General features: G+C 38.4%; 1 protein-coding gene across 5 annotated transcripts in view; it reads left to right on the forward strand.

Annotated features, from left to right (window-relative positions):
• The window catches only part of TPRG1 (tumor protein p63 regulated 1), a 330716-nt gene that overhangs the window by 303554 nt on the left and 5719 nt on the right, over positions 1-21443 (forward strand). For all 5 annotated transcript variants that reach the window (XM_013982282.2, XM_013982280.2, XM_013982278.2 and 2 more), the window contains one exon: positions 14676-14829. In XM_013982282.2, the coding sequence (XP_013837736.1) occupies positions 14676-14829 (154 nt within the window). The remainder of the gene's footprint in view (positions 1-14675; positions 14830-21443) is intronic.

Genomic DNA, 21443 nt, shown 5'->3' on the forward strand with positions numbered 1-21443 from the left:
TTAGGAATTATTTCTAAAATGGAAGTACATTTTATGTTGAGCTGGTAATTCAATACCTGTCTTACCAGGATATAGCACATTGAATTCCTTTCGCTTTTGCCTTGAGCTTTTAGCCTAAATAAGTCATCAGAAGGGTTTGTTTGTTCTGCCTTATAGTTTCTGATCAAAAGCTTCTTTATGAAAGATGAGATGCCAAAGGTGGAATTTAACTACAAGGTATATTTTCCATGTCTACTTTCTCCAAAAATCAATTTGAAAAATCAACTCTTCATAAAATGTTTCAGTAACAACAGGTGTAAAAAAGACACAGAAATTAGAAACTGTACTTGACAGTGAACTCCAGGTGAGTCAGCTGTGTGGTAACTCACCAACACAGCTAATGTTGTTGTTGGCTAAATTAGCAGATATAGAAAAAAGGAAAGGGTTGCCATGGTGTATTCCACAGTGACTGGATCACTTTTGGAGTTTTGTTTTTCTTTCTTGGCCACATACTTTAATAAAGGCATTGTGAAAGTGGAACATATTCATAAGAGGGTAACTTGGCTGGTCAGGGAATTTTGACCTTGTCAAATGAGGAATGGTTGAAAGAACTAGGTGTTTGTTGTCATTGCTGTGGCTTTAATATATATATATATATATGTGTGTGTGTGTGTGTGTGTGTGTGTGTGTGTATGTGTGTGTATATATATATATATATATATATAGAGAGAGAGAGAGAGAGAGAGAGACCCTATGATAGAAAGTTGTATCACTATAAACATTTGAACAGCCTTCAAGCAAACCTAACCCAAGCCTATTTTCTTGATGAAAAATGAATTTTCTTAAGGACTTCTGTTTGATAATGACATTATATGATAGGAAAACTGTCTAAATTGTAGCCTTTGGATTTTGCCTTTAAATATAGATTACCAGTTGAATCTTCTTCTCTTATTAACCCTAACCCATAAACTATTGTTCCTTCCACCAGCCAACCAAGACCCCTGTCAGAGGCCCTCACTGTCGACAGCCCTCCTTTGATCCTTCTCAGGCTGTATCCATCCCTGTGGTGAGAGGAGCCCTTAGGGCCAAAGAGATATGCCCACTCACAGCTCATGTCCCTGACTCCCAGATACTTGTTTCTAGGACCGATGGCATTAGCATCACCCGGGAGCTTGTTAGAAGTACAGTCCAGAACCTCAGGACTCACTCCACTGAGTCAGAATTTATGTTTCAACAAGGTCCCTGGTGATTCAAATACATATTAAATTTTGTCAAGCATTGTTCTAGACCATTCTCTGGGTACCTGAAACACTAGAATTCTGGGCCAATATGGCCCCGCATCTGCTTTCAGGACTCATCCATGGGCTTGCCCTTCCAAGAGTATATCATGCTACCAATGGATATGTGCTAAGGCCTGAGGAGTGACCAAGAGGTGACCACTTGGGAGCACTTCTGTGGATGAAACTCAGAAACATTGGTTGATTTGTGCTCACTCATGCATGCAAAGCTGTCACACTGAGGAATACTGAGGTTTGAAAAAGAAGAGGGAGGTTCCCAGGTCTCTAACTGTATTGTTGCTCTGAGCCTGGGTGGAAATAGAATGCTCTGTGGTAGAAGTAAATCTTAAGTAAAAACAAAATCATAAAACCCCAAGCTCATATGTATGCAAAGCAATAATATTGCAACATGAAGATAAATCAAAAACCCCAAGTAAATCCTACATCACTTACCTCAAAGCAAATATACACTGTGGAATGTAGGTAAATCAGTTCTATTTCAGGAAATGTCTGGAATTTCTTAACTTTGTGCACAGCTTAGTATTTACACCATGTTCCTTCTTTGCCATCTACCCTCCCTCATCAAATTTATGATTTGGCAGATTTATTGGATGCAAAGGAAACTAGAAAGAGGGGAAGACAATTCAGAAATTTCTGTTCTTTTGATTTACTTTTCAGAGCTCTGCTAAAGGAATGCTTTAAACGTGTGTTGAACAGTACTGGGAACTCTCCATAGAGCCCTACAATAGTTCTGCAAATAGGCATTTTTATCCTCCATTTTGCAAATAAGGTAACATATTATAAGGATTAAAATGACTTCCCTAAATCATGTACTAAATGAAGGCACTGAAATTTGAACCCAGGTCTGTATCCTTTAAACGTTAAGACTTCTTTTATGATATCAAAAGGCCTCCTTAAATAACATGCTTCACTCGTGCTAGGTACAAGATCCTCACTTTGGTCAGGGATGGAAGAAGGGGGCACTGAACACCCACTTCTTTTTTTTTTTTCTTTCTATTGCTGTACCTGTGGCATGTGCAAGTTCCTAGGCTAGGGGTCGAATTGGAGCTGTAGCTGCCAGCCTATGCCATAGCCACTAAAACACAGGATCCAAGATGCATCTGCGGCCTCCACTGTAGCTTGAGGCAATGCTGGATCCTTAACCTACTGAGCAAGGCCAGGGATCGAACCCACATCCTCACAGACACTGTGTCAGGTTCTTAATCTACTGAGCCACAATGGGAACTCCTGAACACTCAATTCTTGCTGAACAGTTTGAATGGCTCACATTGACCATGACCAAGAGAGAATATAATGTCAATGGTGGACTACATTTGTGTGCAGAAGTTAAAGATGGACATGTTTGCCTTGTCCATGTAATGTATTGTATTCAATACCATAAATAAACTTCCCCAGAAAGTGTTTTTGTAAACTTAAAGGGAAAAAAAAATATATGACATACAATCTCTTGAAATTTATTCCTTTTAATCCCTCCAGAGTGGAGAAAGCAAAATGTTTGCAGCCGTAGGACCATGATCCAGGGGGCACAGTTAGGGAAGGGGCTGGGTTCCCATTCTGTCAGTCAGAACCCTCTGTGCCCATCACCTTCCTTCGAAGCCTTGGTTGTTCCCCAAAGGGCCAAGGAGAGTTGGGCAAGGAGTTTGTAATAACTGATCTCTCTAATTGCCCTTTTATATATTCCAGACCATCTACTCTCAATCTCTTGTGAGGAAATAGAAACAGATAATATTCAGAAAATGTTTTTCTGAGAAACTTTTTTAATGTTAACTACTTTGTGCCTGTTGAAACTTGATTATCTGGGGAGCTCAAAAGTAACTTCCTTTTGAGAAAGGAGACAAAAACTTACACAAAACTGAGGCCAAAGCAACTTGCCAAAAGTCCAAATTTATAATAGAGAGAGTTGCCTCAGAATTGTTTCCTTTGTTGGGTGGCATTTTTCTTGTAGCTTTGTAGGAATTCCCCTCTCCTTTGTACACATGGTGACCCCTTGGCCCAGAAGGGCCCCCGTGTGGACCTGGCATACCAGCATCTACAGCACAGTGATTTCAGAACAGGGCCATGATACACTAGCTTCATGCAAAAATGTAACCCCTTCTGTCCTGGGAATTTCTCTAAAAATCTCGTTTTATGTACATCTCAAAATGGATGAAGTCCTCCATCTCCTTTAGACAAACAGAAAACAATTTAAGAACTCATTTTTAAAGTATGAAATTAAGAAACATAGACTAATGAAAGGGAAAAGCAGCAACCAGATCAATCTGGCCTGAAGGATGAATATTTTTGTTGTGTTGTGATTTGTATTTTTAATAGTAAAGACTATGACCTATTCGTTTCAAAACTGGTTGGCCATGTGTTACAAGAAGGATATTGTGAAGGCAATGGACATGATTTAGACATCAATAATTTCATGTTGGTGAAATTATCACAAATGCTTATAAGACTGGCTCAGTAAGTTGAACTGGTATTTTCTGTTGTTGTTGTTGCTGATGTTTTTTCTTTTTTTTTTTTTTGCTGCACCTACATCACATGGAAGTTCCTGGGCCAGGCATCGTGGAGTAGGAGCTGCAGCTGCAGCTGTAGGCCTATGCCACAGAAACAGCAACACTGTATCTGAGTTGCATCTGTGACCTATGCTGCAGCTGTGGCAATGCTGGATCCTTAACCCACTGAGTGAGGTCAGGGATTGAACCCGCATCCTTGCAGATACTCTGTTGGGTTCTTAACCCACTAAGCCACAGTAGGGACTCCAAATTGAATTGTTTAGTTGGAGACTTGAAGAGTTCTGGCTTTGAATATTGGAAATGAATGCTAGAACCATGCTATTCGAGGTTTTGAATGCCAGGCTGGGAAAGTGTTTCTGAATTTGATAGGCATCTGGATGTCCCTTTATGTTTCTAAGCTGGTTGGATCAGCAGCATGGAGAAAGGCAGAGGGTGGAATAATTCAGATGAAGAGAGAGTAGAAATGAAAATTGAGCTCTAAAATGACTGTCTTTACACAATTAATAAATGGCAAGTACGTACTGACTCTATACCACATGCTACATACAAACATTGAGTTGATATAAAAAACTCTGTAATAGGTGCTTTGAGCTTATCATATCCATTTAAAAATTATACTGTTAACAAAGTTACATGACTAAAAATTCCCTCTGTCAAACCTTAAACTTTTTATTTTTGCATTTACGGATCATCTTACCTGGTTCCTTGCTAAATGATGTGAATGGTACCTTTGTACATGTTGTGTAATGTACAACTTTCCCAACTAGATGTGGCAGCCCTACAGATTTTTACCATATATTTTTTAAATGATATTTGGCATAATAAAAGTATTTATAACTGCATAAAATAAATAAAATGACTGTCTTCATGTTAGCTCACTTTAGGAGCAAAAAACTGTTTGGTAATTAAATATCTTCTTTTATTTATTGATTTATTAAAGTAGATTAAATTTGCAATGTTGTATTTGTTTCAAGTGTACAGCAAAGTAATTCAGGAGTTCCCGTCGTGGCGCAGTGGTTAACGAATCCGACTAGGAACCATGAGGTTGCGGGTTCGGTCCCTGCGCTTGCTCAGTGGGTTAATGATCCGGCGTTGCCGTGAGCTGTGGTGTAGGTTGCAGACGTGGCTCGGATCCCATGTTGCTGTGGCTCTGGTGTAGGCCGGTGGCTACAGCTCCGATTCGACCCCTAGCCTGGGAACCTCCATATGCCGCGGGAGCGGCCCAAGAAATAGCAAAAAGACAAAAAAAAAAAAAAGTAATTCAGATATCTATCTATCTATCTATCTATCTATCTATCTATCTATTTTTTCAGATTCTTTTCCCTTATAGATTTTTATAAAACATTGAATTTAGTTCCCTGCGCTATATTTTAGGTCCTTGTTGGCTATTTCTATAGATGTCTGTGAATCTGTTCCTGCTTTGTAAATATGTTCATTTGTATTATTTTTTTAAATTCCACAAGTAAATGATGTCATATGATATTTGCCTTTTCTTACTTCATTTAGTGTGATAATCTCTAGGTCCATCCAGGTTGCTGCAAATGACATTATTTCATACATTTTTATGGCTGAGTAATATTACATTGTGTATATACCACACTTTCTTTATCCATTCATCTGTATATGAACACTTGGTTTGCTTCCATGTTCTTGGCTATTGTAAATAGTGCTCTCTCTTTTCTAATTAGATCTTTCATCTTATCTGGATATATGCCCAGGAGTGGGATTGCTGGGTCATATGATAATTCTATTTTTAGTTTTTTAGGGAACCTCTATACTGTTTTCCATAGTGGCTGCAACAATTTTACTTGCCCATCAATAGTGCATGGGAGTTCCCTTTTCTCCACACCATCTCCAGCATTTATTATTTGTGTACTTTTTTTTTTTTTTTTTTTTTTTTTTTTTTTTTTGCTGCACCACAACATGTGGAAGTTCCTGGGCCAGGGATTGAACCCACGCCACAGTAGTGGCAATGTTGGATCCTTAAACTGCTAGGCCACCAGAGAACTTGTATTATTTATAGTCTTTTTGATGATGGCCATTCTGACGGGTTTGAGGTGATATCTCATGATAGTTTTGATTTGCATTTCTCTAATAATTAGCTATGTTGAACATCTCGTCATGTGCTTGTTATGTCTTCTTTGGAGAAATGTCTATTTAGGTCTTCTGTTCATTTTTTGATTGGGTTTTTTTTTATTTTTTTAAATTATTTTTTAGTTTTGAATGTAGCTATCAGGGATGAATTTCCGCAGTTGATTTTTTATTTTTTTAAATTATTTTTTAGTTTTGAGTGTGGCCATCAGGGATGAATTTCCTCAGTTAATTAAACCACTCCCCGCTGATTCTCCAGTGGCTTATTTCTAGCTTCTATATTAGGATTAGGCTGCTCCAGACCTTTCACTGTCCTGCTCACCCCCTACCGTCAACCCTACCAAGTTATATAGGCTTCTCTGGCTGGTCTTCTTCTACTCTGATGACTCACATGTAGCCCAATTAGGAATAAATAAGAGCATCATAAAAATACAAATCATGGTACATACACTGAATTTTCTCTTTTTCTCCTCACCCCCAACTCAATGGGCTTTTTGCTCTCATGATTTCCTCTGTCTTCAATGTACTTAATGCTATTCTACTTCAATCACCTTCTTGACTTCTCAGTAAGTCCTCATATCTGTCAGACTCCAGCTGAAAGACTACCTATTTCACAAAGCCATTGGACTGCTCTGACTTTCTTGAAGACTTATTATGTATTCTTTTAGCCCTTTGCATGGTACTTGGTACAAGGTTGAAGATCAGTAAACATGTATTGAATAAATGAAAACTTCTTTGACTCAACTCTAAGGGATTTTTCCCACCTCTGAGTTCTAATTACCATTTTATCCAGAGCAATTTATCTGGTCTTTATGGAGAAATGTTAACAAGGATCTGCTGATGATGTTGACATGCAGAACAATTGTTAAATATTGTGGGAGTTACACTCTAAAGGGTTTGAAGGAGAGTTCAGAACATGAGGCTCCTTATACAGACTATGACAATGCCAGTCTATCAGTATATGTCTCTAAGGGTGACAACATTTCATGTCATCTTCGTCAGTTTAAAAAGTTATCTTTTTTAATCCTAGGATCACATTTGTTTCATTCTGACAAGCATGGAGCTTTAAGTGGACCTTCTAAAACATGAGCATTTAGATGCCCAGGACTAAAAGAACTATGCAGTTTCTTTCCCTTTATCTAAAACATTTACCCTCAACCTTATGGGATTAACTTTCCATTTAGATGGCATCTGTGAATCCAAAGCTGTTGGCATAAAATGGACATATTTTCCTTTAGGAAAGGGACTGAGGTGGCTTTTGTTTGTTTGTTTGTTTTACTATTTGCCCATGACTCCAACAGTAATGCATTCCTAATATACCTCTCAACGGAAGTGCAGAAACGGCAAATTAGAAGAAGAGCTGCTGGAATGAGGAATGTTGATAGCAGCGAGAAATGCCAGCCTGATGGTGTGAGAAGCAATAGCTGATATAAGAACTAATAAACTGAACAGTTGAGAATCTTTTAGGTTTTGAGTAATAGCCTTACTCTTCATATACAATGGTTGCATTTCATGAAGGAAACTCTTAGAGGATAGGAAAGTATTACAGAGGTTTGACCATAAATCTAGGTAACCTTTCAGATTTCAGTCTCTGTTTTGGCAAAATTAAGGGATGAAGAATATAGGACATACATGGATAATAAATCCCTTCCATGTCTTAAAATATGGAGTTTATGATGATTTTTATTAAGCCATAAAATAGTTATTTTTAATGTAAGCTGTTTAAAAAATGAGAATGTAAGTTTTTAAATGACATCCATCCAAATAATCCATTCATACTACTTCTGAAATAGAAAATATTTCTGTATGTCATTAAGTGAAACCCCTAAGTAGGTAATCCTGGGCTCCTTCTGGTCATAAATGTTAGGTATGTGCACAATTGGAGTGTCTTCTAGTGGGTATCTAATCCAATGCCTTTATTACTCCATAGTAAGGTAGGGTATCTTTGTTCTATGGGGCTGCTATAACAAAACACCAGAGACTGAGTAGCTTATAAACAACCAGAATTTCTCTCTCACAGCTCTGGAGCCTGGGAAGTCCAAGGTGAAAGTGCTGGCAGATTCAGTGTCTAGTGGGGGCCTGCTTTCTGGTTCATATATGGTGCCTTCTCTCTGTAGTCTCACACAGTGGAAACTTTGAGGGGTCTCTTTTTTTTTAAAGTACTAATGTTCTTCATGAGAAGCTTCCCTTGTGACCTAATCATCTCCCAAAGCCTTCACTTCCTAGTTCCATCACGTTGTGCATTACAATTTCAACATATGAGTTTGGGGAGAATACAAACCTTCAGAAAACATAGCAAAGGGAAGTGGAACCACATACATATTATGCCCAGCTCTAAGCCACACAGAAAATTAGTATCGATGCTAAGATTAGACCCAGGTTTTAGTGACTGTCAGTTCAGGAATCGTACGTCCATAACATGTAACATTCTACAAATGGAATAAAAGCATTCAAACTCACGGGCATCCTAACTTGGTTGGTGAATTTATTTATTCACCCATCATCATTAAAGAAGGACTTATTAAGTGATTACTATGTACCTGGCATTGTAAGTGTCCATGTTTATTTTATTCTAAGTATTTGCTGTGAACACACACACACACACACACACACACACACACACACTGTGAACCATGAAATATTAGGTTGTACTTTTGTTTGGACCTCAGTCTTCTTCCCCTCATCCCTGAACATGACTATCTCAAGGACAAACTCGTCTAAAGTTTCCCAAGCAGATAGACTTTACTTTTAAGGACTTACAGCCTTGGAGATTCCATAGCCTTTTTCTGTTACTCTCGTTACTATTCATCTTCACCTTCTCTGAATTCCACTTTTGTTTTCACTATAGGATTTTTATTCTACAGTTTAAGATGAGACATCAGGTCTCAGCAGCCCATCTGATAATTTCTCTTAGCTATTAAGTTATCCTTTGGCTTTTTGTCTAACAATGTAATGCAATTATTTAGGTCTTTCTGCACAGATACTGGTTTATGGAAATAGAAAAGGACCCTAGAGATGATCTAGTTCAACTACCTGGTTTCACAGAGGACCCCTGGAGTGCAGAGAAAAGAAAATGGTTCAAGTTACTCAGCAAATGAGTGGCAGACCTAGCCTTTGATCACAGGCTTCCAAACTGCCACTGAAAGTTCTTACCCTGGCATTGCATTACCCCTGGAATTCTCTCTTTATAGATGCTACTGATCTGTTTTACTGCATCACGGACCTCTCCCTGGAGGAATATAACCCACAGAGTTTCTTGGTTACCCATGCCAGTAAATGGTTAATCTCACTGAGCCCAAGGCCTTGGAAACTCCTGGGAGAGAGCCAGGTGAGCAAAGAGAGCAGATAAAGGCAGCACCTGCCTATGGGTTTGGAACAGCCTAGGGACACAGAGAGAATGTAAACACATTCTGCAAATCTTATTGTCTGACTTGAAGCCAGCGTCTTTTGGGTTCTTGTCATGGAAAATATTTCGTCTGAGGTCATTCATTGAACAGAGGAGCACTGAATACCCTCCAGGGTGCCAACCCAGTTCCCCCTTTTGTCCAGATTAAATAAGCAAGGGACTAACATTTCAGGGGCCTAGGAGGCCTGCCTTTCAACAATACAGGCTGGGAGGTAGGGAAAAGGAGACATTTAGAAAATAGATTGTGTTGTTCTGAACTGCTCTCTCCCCCTGGCTGCCCGCCCTCCTTCCTCCTCTGGCGCGGCTTCCCTCTGTTTGCTCACCCATACTTACAAGCACACGCCCTGCATTTAGAGCAAGAGTTAATGTCTGTGTTTCCTCATAAATCTCGGTTTGCTGCCTGGAGCTATGTTTTTAATTCTGTGGTGGAGCTTTGAGATTTGAGATGAGTAGAAAGGAGGGGCCGCTGACGGAGGTAATAATGGAAGCTGCCATTTTTTTTCACTCTGGGGAGCTGTCCTCCTCATTTGGTCCTTTGAACAGGTACTTTATACCTCAGTGTTGCGTCTGTGAAATCCAGGCTGGAAGAAGAGGAGGGCATTGAGGGAAAGGATATCGCCTGTCATGCACTGTACAAAAGGAGGCATGGCTTCTCTCTGGAGAAAGAAAAATGTATGGAATGATCAAATTCACCCAGACTGGTGACTGGCTGGAATATTTTTCTAGTTCGGCTAAAAATGACTTCAAGAAGGGAAGTCTTTCCGACAAAAACAATTCTTGTCTTACAGAGCTGGTTGTTGAAGAAAGTTATCCCTCCATTCACTGAGATCCTTTTTGTGCTGTTGAAACCATATTTAATGTCCATGGTTGATCCATCAGCCCTTGTATGATAACTTCTTCTGTTTAAAACTCATCTCTTCAACATGCCTTTGCTTTTTTTGGTTTAGAAGGCAAATCTTTTGGGGGCTGCTGTGATGATTTAAGGTAGTAATTGCTTAGGCCTTCCACCCTGCCAACAACTGTATTTGAGAAGAATTTGGCCTCTGAGTCACTGAGTAGAACATGTAATTAACATGACTAAAGGAAGAGCTCTGGTTTTTGCACATTCTGGTCTTCAGTTTATATACCTATAAAATGAAAGAATTAGATACACACCTCTAAGGGGCCTTCCAACTCACACAGTCTAGGATCCTAACAATCTCCAGCTTTTATAAGCCCTCTTCCTCCACCAAGTTCTTATGAGTCCTAATGGATCCTTTCTTCTGCTTCTATACCTTTCTGTGAGGTTTTGAAATTTACCAGCAGGAAAGGGTACCTTGGCCTTCTTGCTTCCACTAAGGTAGGAAAGGAGGCCAGATCCAGCTGGTTTCCTTGAGGATAGAAAGCATAAAATAAGTTGTAATAGGTGAAGTTCTATAATGAGGCTTTCAGGTTTCTATTGATACTTGTTTAGGCCTGGGAGGCATATGATAGTAAAATAAGATCAGAGATCATCAGATCATGGGCTTCTGGTGTTCAAGGACTGAACCTTATCCAGAGAATGTACCAATTAAATGGTGGAATCAAAGATAAGCAACTTAGGAATGTTTCAGAGAACCACATTTAAGGTGATTTAAAAGATTATTTTCAACCAATTACGGAAGTTTTCTAGAACTATGCTTATTCAGTCTGAAGAAAAGAGAGTTGAAGGGGTGTTTTAAGTTGAATGCAAGTCTCTCTGATGGATTTAAGTCTAAGTAGGAAATTATAAACATCAAGCAGAAGGTGAACCCATAAGAAATACCCTGGGACTCAGAATCAGGTGGAGGATGAGGGGATAAAGGTGAAGCAGAACACAGAGGATTCTAGCAACCCCTCTCTGCTAAAGATTTGCTTCTCTGGTTTTGTCTATGTCCAGGCATCATGTGTTTTTTCTCCTCCTTTTTATTTTCTTCCACTTTCCTCCTCCTTTTTATTTTCTTCCACTAGTAGTTCTTGACTTGACCATCTGATTAACCCTGGTCATATTTTTTTTCTCTTATTTCCTCTTAAGTTCATCCATTTCTATCAAAGATGTTTTTAAATTGCTTGTAAGTGTTCAATAAAATAAAAAATATAAAGTCTCTAACAGTAAATAGTAACATTATGGTATATAATAGGGACTTAATATTTGCTAGCTGGACAGTGACTTCCAGCATACCAGACGCTTTCTCATGAAATTGTTACCTGAAGATCTGGAAGGTGGTGTGAAAAGCCCAAAGACACAGAGAAAATGAAGGCCAAGGTTTATACTGAGAGAATGATATTGAGAAGAAAGCTACCAAATCTTTCTTTGCTAAATAATTTGATTCTGGCATTCTTTATCTGGGACTCTACCCCCACTTTGATTAATTTGACCAGAGCAGCTCAGTGAGAAAGATCCCATCTTCTCAGCCTGACAACATAATGTTTTTCTAATTTCCCAATACACTTTTAGTGCACTTATTCTCCTATAATCTCATAATTGCTAATGTTGCAAATATTAAAATTTTACAGTTCATTTTGAGAAAGATATTTTCTTTCTGACCTTTAGCTGGGATCCCAGGGCAGGCTTTTTGCCCACAGATTAGGGCAGGCTCCTTAGGGCAATTTATTTAACTCTGTGTATATTGGAAATAAGGCTGCATTGTGTAATGGCAGGGGCTTAACTTGGAATGTATTTTGTAATGATAGCCCAGAATGGTGAAAAGATCCCCATATGAAATCTAGACAGAGCTCAGCTCTGTCTGCAGTGATGCTTTGGAAACCTTAGTCCTTTCTAAGCCTTGATTTTCTTATCTTCAGAAAGAAGGCACTGGGTTATAGCTTCCAAAAGCCCTTCTAGCTCTGACATTGTTCAGTTTGTATAACTTAAACTGCTATTCCACCACATGATGGATGATTTGCGCTTTTCTGTGTTTATAAGATAACAAGGTAGGTGTTGAAGTTCCCAAGGAATGTTGGGACAATACTTGGTATGGGCTTTGTAGCAGCAGATGTGTTCTATTCAGGGGGGCTAATTTGAGGCCCCTAAACTAAAGAAGCCATAATCCAGAGGCTTCCTGTGGATCTTCTAAGAAGCCATAATCCAGAGCCTTCCTTGATTTGGTGAAGGCTAGTAGCGTCATGACGATAGCTGCCTACACCATTCACACAGACTTACTGAGCTCATGGAATGTCACTACATGGAGATATCCTAAAGGACACATGGGGACACTGAGATTTAAAAAAGAAATGAGTTTGCCTATAGTAACACAGCATTAAGTACCAGAACCAAGACTCTAACACAGGGCTCCCTGCCGTCTTGGTGAATTCATTTTTTACTCCACTCTGTCAACTTAGATTGTCACTCTTATGGTAAGGATGAGTAACTCTTTAATAAATAGTTCCTGGTTGTAACAGTGTCTTATTGTCCACAATCGCCCTAATGTTTGACAGAATATGATAGTTGTTTATAGTGCTCTGGTACTAAAAGATTTGCTGAGAAGTACCACCTTAGTTTTAACTCGAAAGAGATGACTTAATTGTAGATTTATCTTCCCAGCTATCACCTCTGGAACTCAGGAGAGAAGCTTGGCTAAACTTGTATATTTAGAAGTATACTACATCTCTGAGGAAAGGCATTACCATGCTCAAATTGATTGGTTCGTTAGAAATAGGGTCCCTCTTGCATTTCATGCTTAAACTTCATTTGGAGTTCCCCTAAGGTTAAAGAATGTAAACTGTATTTACTAAGGAAGCTATCTTGGCAGATTTTCATCCCCTTTGGATAAAAGCAAAATTGCACCCAGCACATAAATTGACACATGAAGCAGTAAGTAATTGTATCATGCAAGTTGTTTTAATGGACTCGAGCGAGAATGCTCTATTAACTTGTGTGCATAGAATATTCATTGAGCTTAGGGCTTATTACCAGGCAAGGAAAAAAAAAAGAATAAGGGAAAATATGGGAGGATGATAAATATCAGTGTAGCAGCTGAGAAAGTGAACCTTAAAAGGAAAATTTTAGAGGTATCTATGATATTTTTATTTTCCGCTCTTTTTTCCTTCGTCCTTTTTTTACCCACTTTCTGGGCAAAAGATTTAAGTACAAAAAAGGTGGAGCATCAGCCTCCAAATATAATCATCAAAATTCTGAGAAGTGGGCAGCAGAATGTGCCAGGCTCTTTTCTTAACTTCCCTTTTGTAAGAAGAAGTTGACGAATCAGCCAGTTTGGGGTGTTTTATGCATATGTGTGAGATTGTGTTTATACGCATCTCTATATGGATAAAAATTCAGAAACCACAGTGACATTCCCAAAGGGATACTTCCTTAATACAGGAAGTGACAGCTTTGTGAAGGCATCACAATTGAGCTCTGCTTTTTCATTCTATATCCCCGGATTTAATTTCTAGAAAAAACGAGAGCTCTGTGATGTTCCATGGGGCTGCTTAGAATTACAGGCAACTTAGTATTAATGCTTGTCAAATGCAAAGCACCTGAGCTTGGCTTAACCTCCAGGGATCTCCGCATTTAGAGATGTTTAAAACCACAAACCATAAATTCTGACAGGTACATGCAAAGGAAGAGGCCACAGAAATTACAAATTTGTTATTCATTGTGGCCACATTCCCCGACACAACTTCTCACCCACCATCACTCCCAATATGACTTTCTCTTGCTCTGCCCTTGGGTTTATCAGATGACCAAGCTTGGGCTATAAGAGATAGTGGCTGCCTCCCACATATTCTGGGTCAGGACTGTCACCAAGTACAGTCTTCCTATGAGCATTGACATGTTTGTTGCTGCAGTTTCAGTGGGTGTAATGTGTTCAGAGCGTAGGAACCATTAGATATAAAAGCTGAGATCACAGCGTATTTTGAAATGGCCATTATCCCTCTTAAAAGTCATACATACTCTCTTTTTTGGGAAGTTCTAATGTCTTTTCTCAGTCATTTCTTGCTTGTGTTTACTGCGTTGTGGATACAGCAGTTGTTATCTTCCTTCTCCTCAAGGCTGTCTCCCCTGTTGACTCTGTCATCCACGTTTCAGTTTCCATGTCACCACCTTGACTCTTCCTTCTTCCTTGCTCTTTTAACTTTGACCATACGAATAGTGGTGAGTTCAATATCCATTATCTCCAACCCTGGCCTTTGTCCAGAGCACCAGAATCACATTTACAATGAAGCACTTACACATAGAATTCTCAATAACACCTTGAACTTATCATGTTAGAAACCAAATTCATCCTTTTCTTCTCACCTCCTAAATTACCTGAAACAATTCAATTAGTTAGTAGGTCAGCCACTTATCTCAGCATCAATAAGGAGGCTTGCTAGGGTATTACATTCCCTTCACACTCATTTCTTTTTGTTTTAATCTAATGAAAATGACTAATTTAAAGGAAAACTCATTTCTTACAGGAGACAAGGAGAAGGTCTTAGGATCTACTGGGGGAGGCCAGAGCAGCAGTCACTCTTGTCCCGCTGGAACCCATGGTCCACTGAAGTGCCTTATGCTACATTCACTGAGCACCCTGTGAAATACACCAGTGAGAAGTTTATTGAAATTTGCAAGGTACGAGGCAGCTTGGGCATCACTGTTAAATTAGCATTTTGGGGAAAGGTATGTGCTTTTAAAACCTATACTGTTAAAAAAAATTAAGCTGCATCCTTGGGTTTATATACATAAAATCTATAATAGGTTTTTATAGAACATTTTTTAGTAAACAGTGCAGCTGTTTTATATATGAAAAAATATATTTATATTCGGCCACAGCCATAGCTACAACTCGGAATCCAAGCCACGCCTGCAACCTACACCACAGCTCTCGGCAACACCAGATCCTTAACGCACTGAATGAGGCCAGGGTTCAAACCCTCATCCTTATGGATCCTAGTCAGGCTCATTAACTGCTGAGCCACGAAGGGAACTCCTATTTTTTCTTTGCTAATTTCTTAGCAAAGAGTATGGTGTAATAGTGTTTAAAATTGCAATAATTGTGTTTGTCAGTGTTTATTTTGTACAGAATATATATAAAAATTTCTATTTATAAATAAATTCTAATTAGGGAAGGAGAGTGCAGTAGTGTGAAATATGAAGGTAGACATGGCTCTGTGGTCATGTTTAAATCCATTTTTCCTCTGGGACTCTTGGTGGTCACATCTCTAAAATGCACACCATGAACAACTGTCCTTCCTTTCAACCTCACTGATCCATTGCAACATTAAACAGAGAAAGTATGTATAAATGCTCCATAAATTGTAAAGCAATTGAGTATTTTTATGTCTTTAAATATCATCTCCCCAAGTAGATTTTAAAATCATCAGTGGCAGGGAGGTCCCTTTCTACTACTATTTCATCTTCCCTAGGGAGACCTAATCCATGGTAGGACATGCTAAGTAGTCAGGAAATAAAACAGGAGTTTCCTGGTGGCCTAGCAGTTAAGGATTTTGGTGTTACTGCTGAATCTCAGGTTCAACTCCTGGCCTGGGAACTTCCACATGCTGTGGGCACTGCCATTATATAAGTAAGTAAGTAAGTAAGTAAATAAATAAATAAATAAATAAATAAAAAGAAAGGGAAGTAAAGCAGGTGGAGCTATGAATGCAGCTCCTTTGTATTTTATATTTTCAACAGAACCAGATGTATACATAGGAGTGTGCTTAAAGGCCTAGAAATTCTTGCTTCTTTGTCCTCTATCTGCTTATCTTATGTTTATATTTTATATTTTTACTTATTTCAGAATATCATAACTCTTTATTTGCTATAAATTCAAAACACGGCAACCTACATATAATGTTCTTCTGGGTTGGATGGCACATACTACATTTCTTGCATTATTTTAAACACCCTTATTCATATAAGTGAATATGAATATGTACAAGCAAGTATTTTTAATCAATGTCTCTTTAAAAAAAATTATCTGAGGCAAAATACATGTGACTAGAGGCTAGACAGGTTCTTTATTCCCCCAACAGGTATATGAAGCTGGTATGAATCCTATTCTGCTCTCAGGAAAGGTCAATGGTCTTCTCAAGATTTATACAAATGTCCTTAGGAGCTGATGATCTCAAGGTTTGCCTCTTACTCTAAGCTATTGAAAGCACTAAATTAGTTCATTGTATGGATCACCAATCTCCAAGATACTCCTATTGCACAACATCTCACCCCAAGCATCAACATCAGCCACCAGCCTGACTCTTAACCATCCAAAGTCAACAATAACAAAAAACCAAAATGAAAACCAATAAGAATAACATAACGCTGACACAAAGGCATTTGTGTAGACTCCCTGAGGACCTCTGGGAGATAGAGTGGGAGTTTACATCACAGCGACACAGGAAGTTCAAATGGAATATCAAATCCTTATTTTTAAAAGACTTCAGTAATAATAATGTTCCAATGCATCACTTCATAATCTTCTCTCTTCTCCTCTCTCTCTATCCTACTCTTGCTTCTCCCCAAACTCTTCTTGTTTTGCTTTTTCTTATTAAAAGTGGAGTCCTTTATCTATTTCTTTTTTGTAAACACTGGTTAATCCAAAGGAAAGTGCTTAATAATGTATGTTTCCAAAGCCATTTCCTGCCTTTAAAGGCAATCTGGTTCTAACAATTAATATAATGTATATTTTGAAGTACTAGTAATTCTTTTTTTAAGAAATGCAAGTAAAAAATAGATACCAACTGCCTCAGTTATTATGTCCATCAGGTCCTGGGCCAAATCTTCTCTTATTCCTCATACCTGATACGTTTAAGCACTTATTCTCTGAGTGTCCTTTGCTGGAAGAAGTTCAGGGCAAAGGATTATAAAAACAAGTTCTGTTAACTGCAGAGAAATGCCGCTGCATTACTCTAATACTTGATAGTGCTTTATTTTTTCCTGCCATATATAAATAAAATCAAATAATTTAAAAGGAAGATGAAAAATAAAATATCAAAATGGGGATAGAATAACTATTTTCCGAATATCCGTGAGTACAGTTAGTAGATGGAAATGTTAAGTTTTGCCCAAGGCTTTCTATCAGCCTAGGTTAAAGGAGAAAATTGATGTTCATATAACTCTCATTGGATGGAAATAAGAGCAGCAGGGGTGAATGAGTGAGTGAGTGAGTGTGTGTGTGTGTGTGTGTGTGTGTGTGTGTGTGTGTGTGTGTACATGCGTATGGGCCTGATGAGTGGTTTGTTGGTTGAATTTTGGTTAAACTACTTTGTGAAACTGTTAAGTGTATTTCCTTTAAGGTTTTTTTTCATTAAATTATTCTTCCAAAGTCTTTTTTTTTTCTTCTTGGCAACAGTCTGGGACTTTTATTTGCCAAGACATTTCTTGGTCAGAGGCCATCTTGAGTGAGAAGTGAGTCGCAGCTCACTAAGAAAACAAGTGATCTCAGGCTGGGATATGAGATGATGAGTTCTATGATCCAGTTCTTTGAGCCTTAGATTCTCTTTTATTGTTGGTTTTTATGTCACAGTGTTCTTTGTGTTTAGTATGTTTTCCAAAATTGGCTTTGATTAATACCCAGTTATATTACTACAAAGTAAATATGAAGGACAGTAATTCTGCAGATATAAAAATTTCTTTTATAGGCATAGTTTGGCATAACAAGATTTTAAAAGGACAATGTAAACTAGTTTTTCCATTTTCCTTTTGAATGAAATAGAAAAAAGTAGGGAGTTCCTGTTGTGGCTCAGCAGTAATGAACCTGACTAATATCCATGAGAATGTGGGTTTGATCCCTGGCCTTGCTCAGTGGGTTTAGGATCCAGCGTTGCAGTGAACCATGGTGTAGGTCACAGATGGGGCTGTGATCTGGTATTGCTGTGGTTGTGGCATAGGCTGACAGCTGCAGCTCTGAAAAAAAAAAAAAAAGCAAAAAGTAGAAGAATATGGGAGAAATGCATAGCTAAATGAATTACTTGAAGTAATTTAATTCAGCTTAGCAAAACTATATGGCAGAGGAGAGGAAATCATGGAGAGCTGAGATACCCACAGTTGAAAACTTCGAATTGTTTGCAACCTAATGGAATAACTTCTTTTTTTTTTTTGCTATTTTAGGGCCACACCCAAGGCATATGGACGTTCATAGCTAGGGGTAGAATCAGAGCTGTAGCTGCCGGCCTATGCAATGTGGGATCTGAGCTGCTTCTGTGACCTACACCACAGCTCATGGGCAACACCAGATCCTTAACCCACTGAGTGAGGCCAGGGTCCGAACCCTCATCCTCATGGACCCTAGTTGGGTTTGTTAGCCACTGAGCCATGAAGGGAACTCCCAGAAGAACTTATTTTAAAAAATACATTTTAAGAAATGTTTTGTTTTTATTCAGAATCTTTATAGCACTTGGGATCTCTTTATTCAACAAAAATTTTTGGCACTTACAAAGTGTGGGTATCATGATTATTATTAAAGATATAAACATAAATGAGGCCAAATTATTGCTTTTGTGAAAGGCATTGTTTAATTAAGGAGACAGATAAAAATGCAAAGATTTTTCAATAAATACTAATGGATGGAGTCCTAATAAGTACTAACAGAAGTCTGGATCAAGTGAAGGTAAGTAGAGACACTCAAATGTGCATTGAATGTCTTAGACACAGTTGAGCTGAAGTTTAATCTTCTGTGGTTCCCACCATAATTGTAATGGCTCAGATGATAGGTATAAGGGCCTAAATTAAGTTAGGGATGGTAGGAATGGAGAGAAGATGAAGGAATTTAGAGATACTCAGGACATTAATGGAAGAAGGTAACTAGTAATATTTGTTAGGTAAAGGAGAGGAAGAAGTCAAAGATAGCATGGTCTGTCTTGTGTGGATGGTGGGCCCATTCATTTGAAAGGGGAAAAGTGAAAGAAGAGTAGGGTTGTGGGTTCAGTTTAGGACATGCTGAGTTTGAAACGTCCATGGAACGTGGGGTTGAGTTGGTTGCCAGGCAGTTAGAAATTTACATCTGTCTGAAGCTCAGGAGGGAAAGCTGAGCTGGTAATATAGGTTTCAGATCATACAACACTGGGTCAAAGCTGAGTCATGGGGCTGATTAGTCAGAAAGATACCTGAGGAAGGAGCATTAAGGACAAAATTGCTTTCAAATTCAAATATATACTATTTCCAAGTCTTTTAGCAGTGGTCTGAAAAATTACCATCAAATTTATGAAATATTTTGTCCAAATACTTCTTTTACACATCTCACTGACTGTACATCATTTCTACATCTGTTAAGTATGTTGGTCAAATGGCCTCTTTCCAGACTTTCTTTCTTATCTCTAAACCTTACTAAACTTCTTCAATCTGTGTATGCATATACTTTGCATTTCTCATATAAAATGGTTGTGAAAATAGCAAATATTTTTGGCATTGGTTTCATTATTACAAGATGAAAATAACCTCATATAAATTATGTAATTATATTTTATATTTATTGATAACAATTTGCATGTTTTCATGTAATTCAACTAACAAAAAACCCTTTTCATTCAGGATGCTATCCCCACTTTTAAACAAGAAGACACTTAGAGAGATTAAGTGAATTGACCTAGGTATTATAATAATAACTGTATTTCCACACCCAAGCAATTTTCTAATACTCAGGGAAATGGGATCAACCAGAAGGAATTCTGTGTGTGTATTTATAATCATTACTATTATATAATATGTGATATTTTACAATCAAGGTCAGTTTTCCTCAATTGTTTCATCACTTCATATTTGTAATTTTTAGCCTTTCTTCTTTTAACCATTTGTACTGAACCAGCTTCGTTTGCTCAATGTGAGACAAGCCAAATGCTTAGATGTTGAGGTTTTCAGCAGAGAAGGGATTTATTCAGGAGACATATAAGCCAGGGCATGGGAGAACAGGTCTCCAATTTGCCTCCCCAAAGGCAAGAGGTTGGGCTATTTATGGGATAAAGAAACAAGGTGGACTGAGGTGTGATTGGAGGTAAGAAGAAACTGAGATGATCTGGCTCTGTGTAGGCGTATTTGAGTTGCATGCTTCTTCTTAGGAGGCATGTTCAGAAAACGGTGGCATTAGCATGATCTGAAGGTGAGGTTTTTGGCCCTCTGACATCAAATGGTCATCCTTTGGACACTTAGGCCCATTTGGATGGTCTGTGATCTTGACCATTTTGAGCTGGGCGAGACTAGCTCCATGCTCCTGAAAAACAACTTAAGTAACCATTACTATAATCACTCATTTGTTAGCAGTGCTATCTATAGGGGGTGGTTAAAAGAATCTTATATTCTCTAAACTAAAAATGAAGCTTAGATGACATGTAGTTTGCAAGAACAATTAATGTAGGCTTAGTCAGCAAAGGCAGGTTGCAAGATATTATCTATTAAGCGAGGTATAGTTCAAGGGAGCTCATTGATGCCTGCCCTCTGTTCTACATTCTCTTGCTGGGTTCTTGGATTGTGTGGAGAGTCTTGCTGAGCTATTGAATCAGAGTGAATGGATGGATCATGCCTGCTCTATAGCCAAATCAAAGTGATCTATAAACCAATGCTTTTTACTCTTGTGCAGCATCTTTCTCCTTATTTTCAAGGGAATTATGAAAGTGATCCAATGTTTTAGCAATCAAATATAATTTTATATCCTTAATCCATTTGTTTCCCATCACATCAATTCAACAGATATTCATTAAGTATCCACCTGGCATTGAATATTACATGCTGAGCACTGCTGTAGATAATTGCTGGATAGCAAGAAGAATAAAACAGATTTTGCCCTCTAGACACTTAGAGTGTAGGAGAAGGCAAAAACAGTGATTAACAAATTATAATTTAATGTGCAAATGCTGTTGATAGGGAGATCCAAAAGCTTTTCTTGGAGCCCAGAATAGAGAACAGATAAATCCAAAGGGTGACAAATGTGATGACATTTGATGTGAAATTCAAGGTAAGAGTGATTTCCCATCAGAGCAGGTGGGAAAAGATATTTTCAGTTAAAGAAACGTGATTGGAAGCTGCAAATTATAAAGGTTTATAAAATCTTCTTAGGCAAGGAGTAGTTCACTTAAGTTAGAGTTTTAAGTGTGTGTGTGTGTGTGTGTGTATGTGTGTGAATGGAATGGGATGAGGATGGAAATTAGGATTTGTAGGGAGTTCCCATTGTGGCTCAGCCATTATGAACCTGACAAGTATCCATGAGGATGCAGGTACAATCCCTGGCCTCGCTCAGTGGGTTAAGGATCCAGCGT

The sequence above is a fragment of the Sus scrofa genome, chromosome 13, assembly GCF_000003025.6.
Source record: "Sus scrofa isolate TJ Tabasco breed Duroc chromosome 13, Sscrofa11.1, whole genome shotgun sequence".
Taxonomy (NCBI): domain Eukaryota; kingdom Metazoa; phylum Chordata; class Mammalia; order Artiodactyla; family Suidae; genus Sus; species Sus scrofa.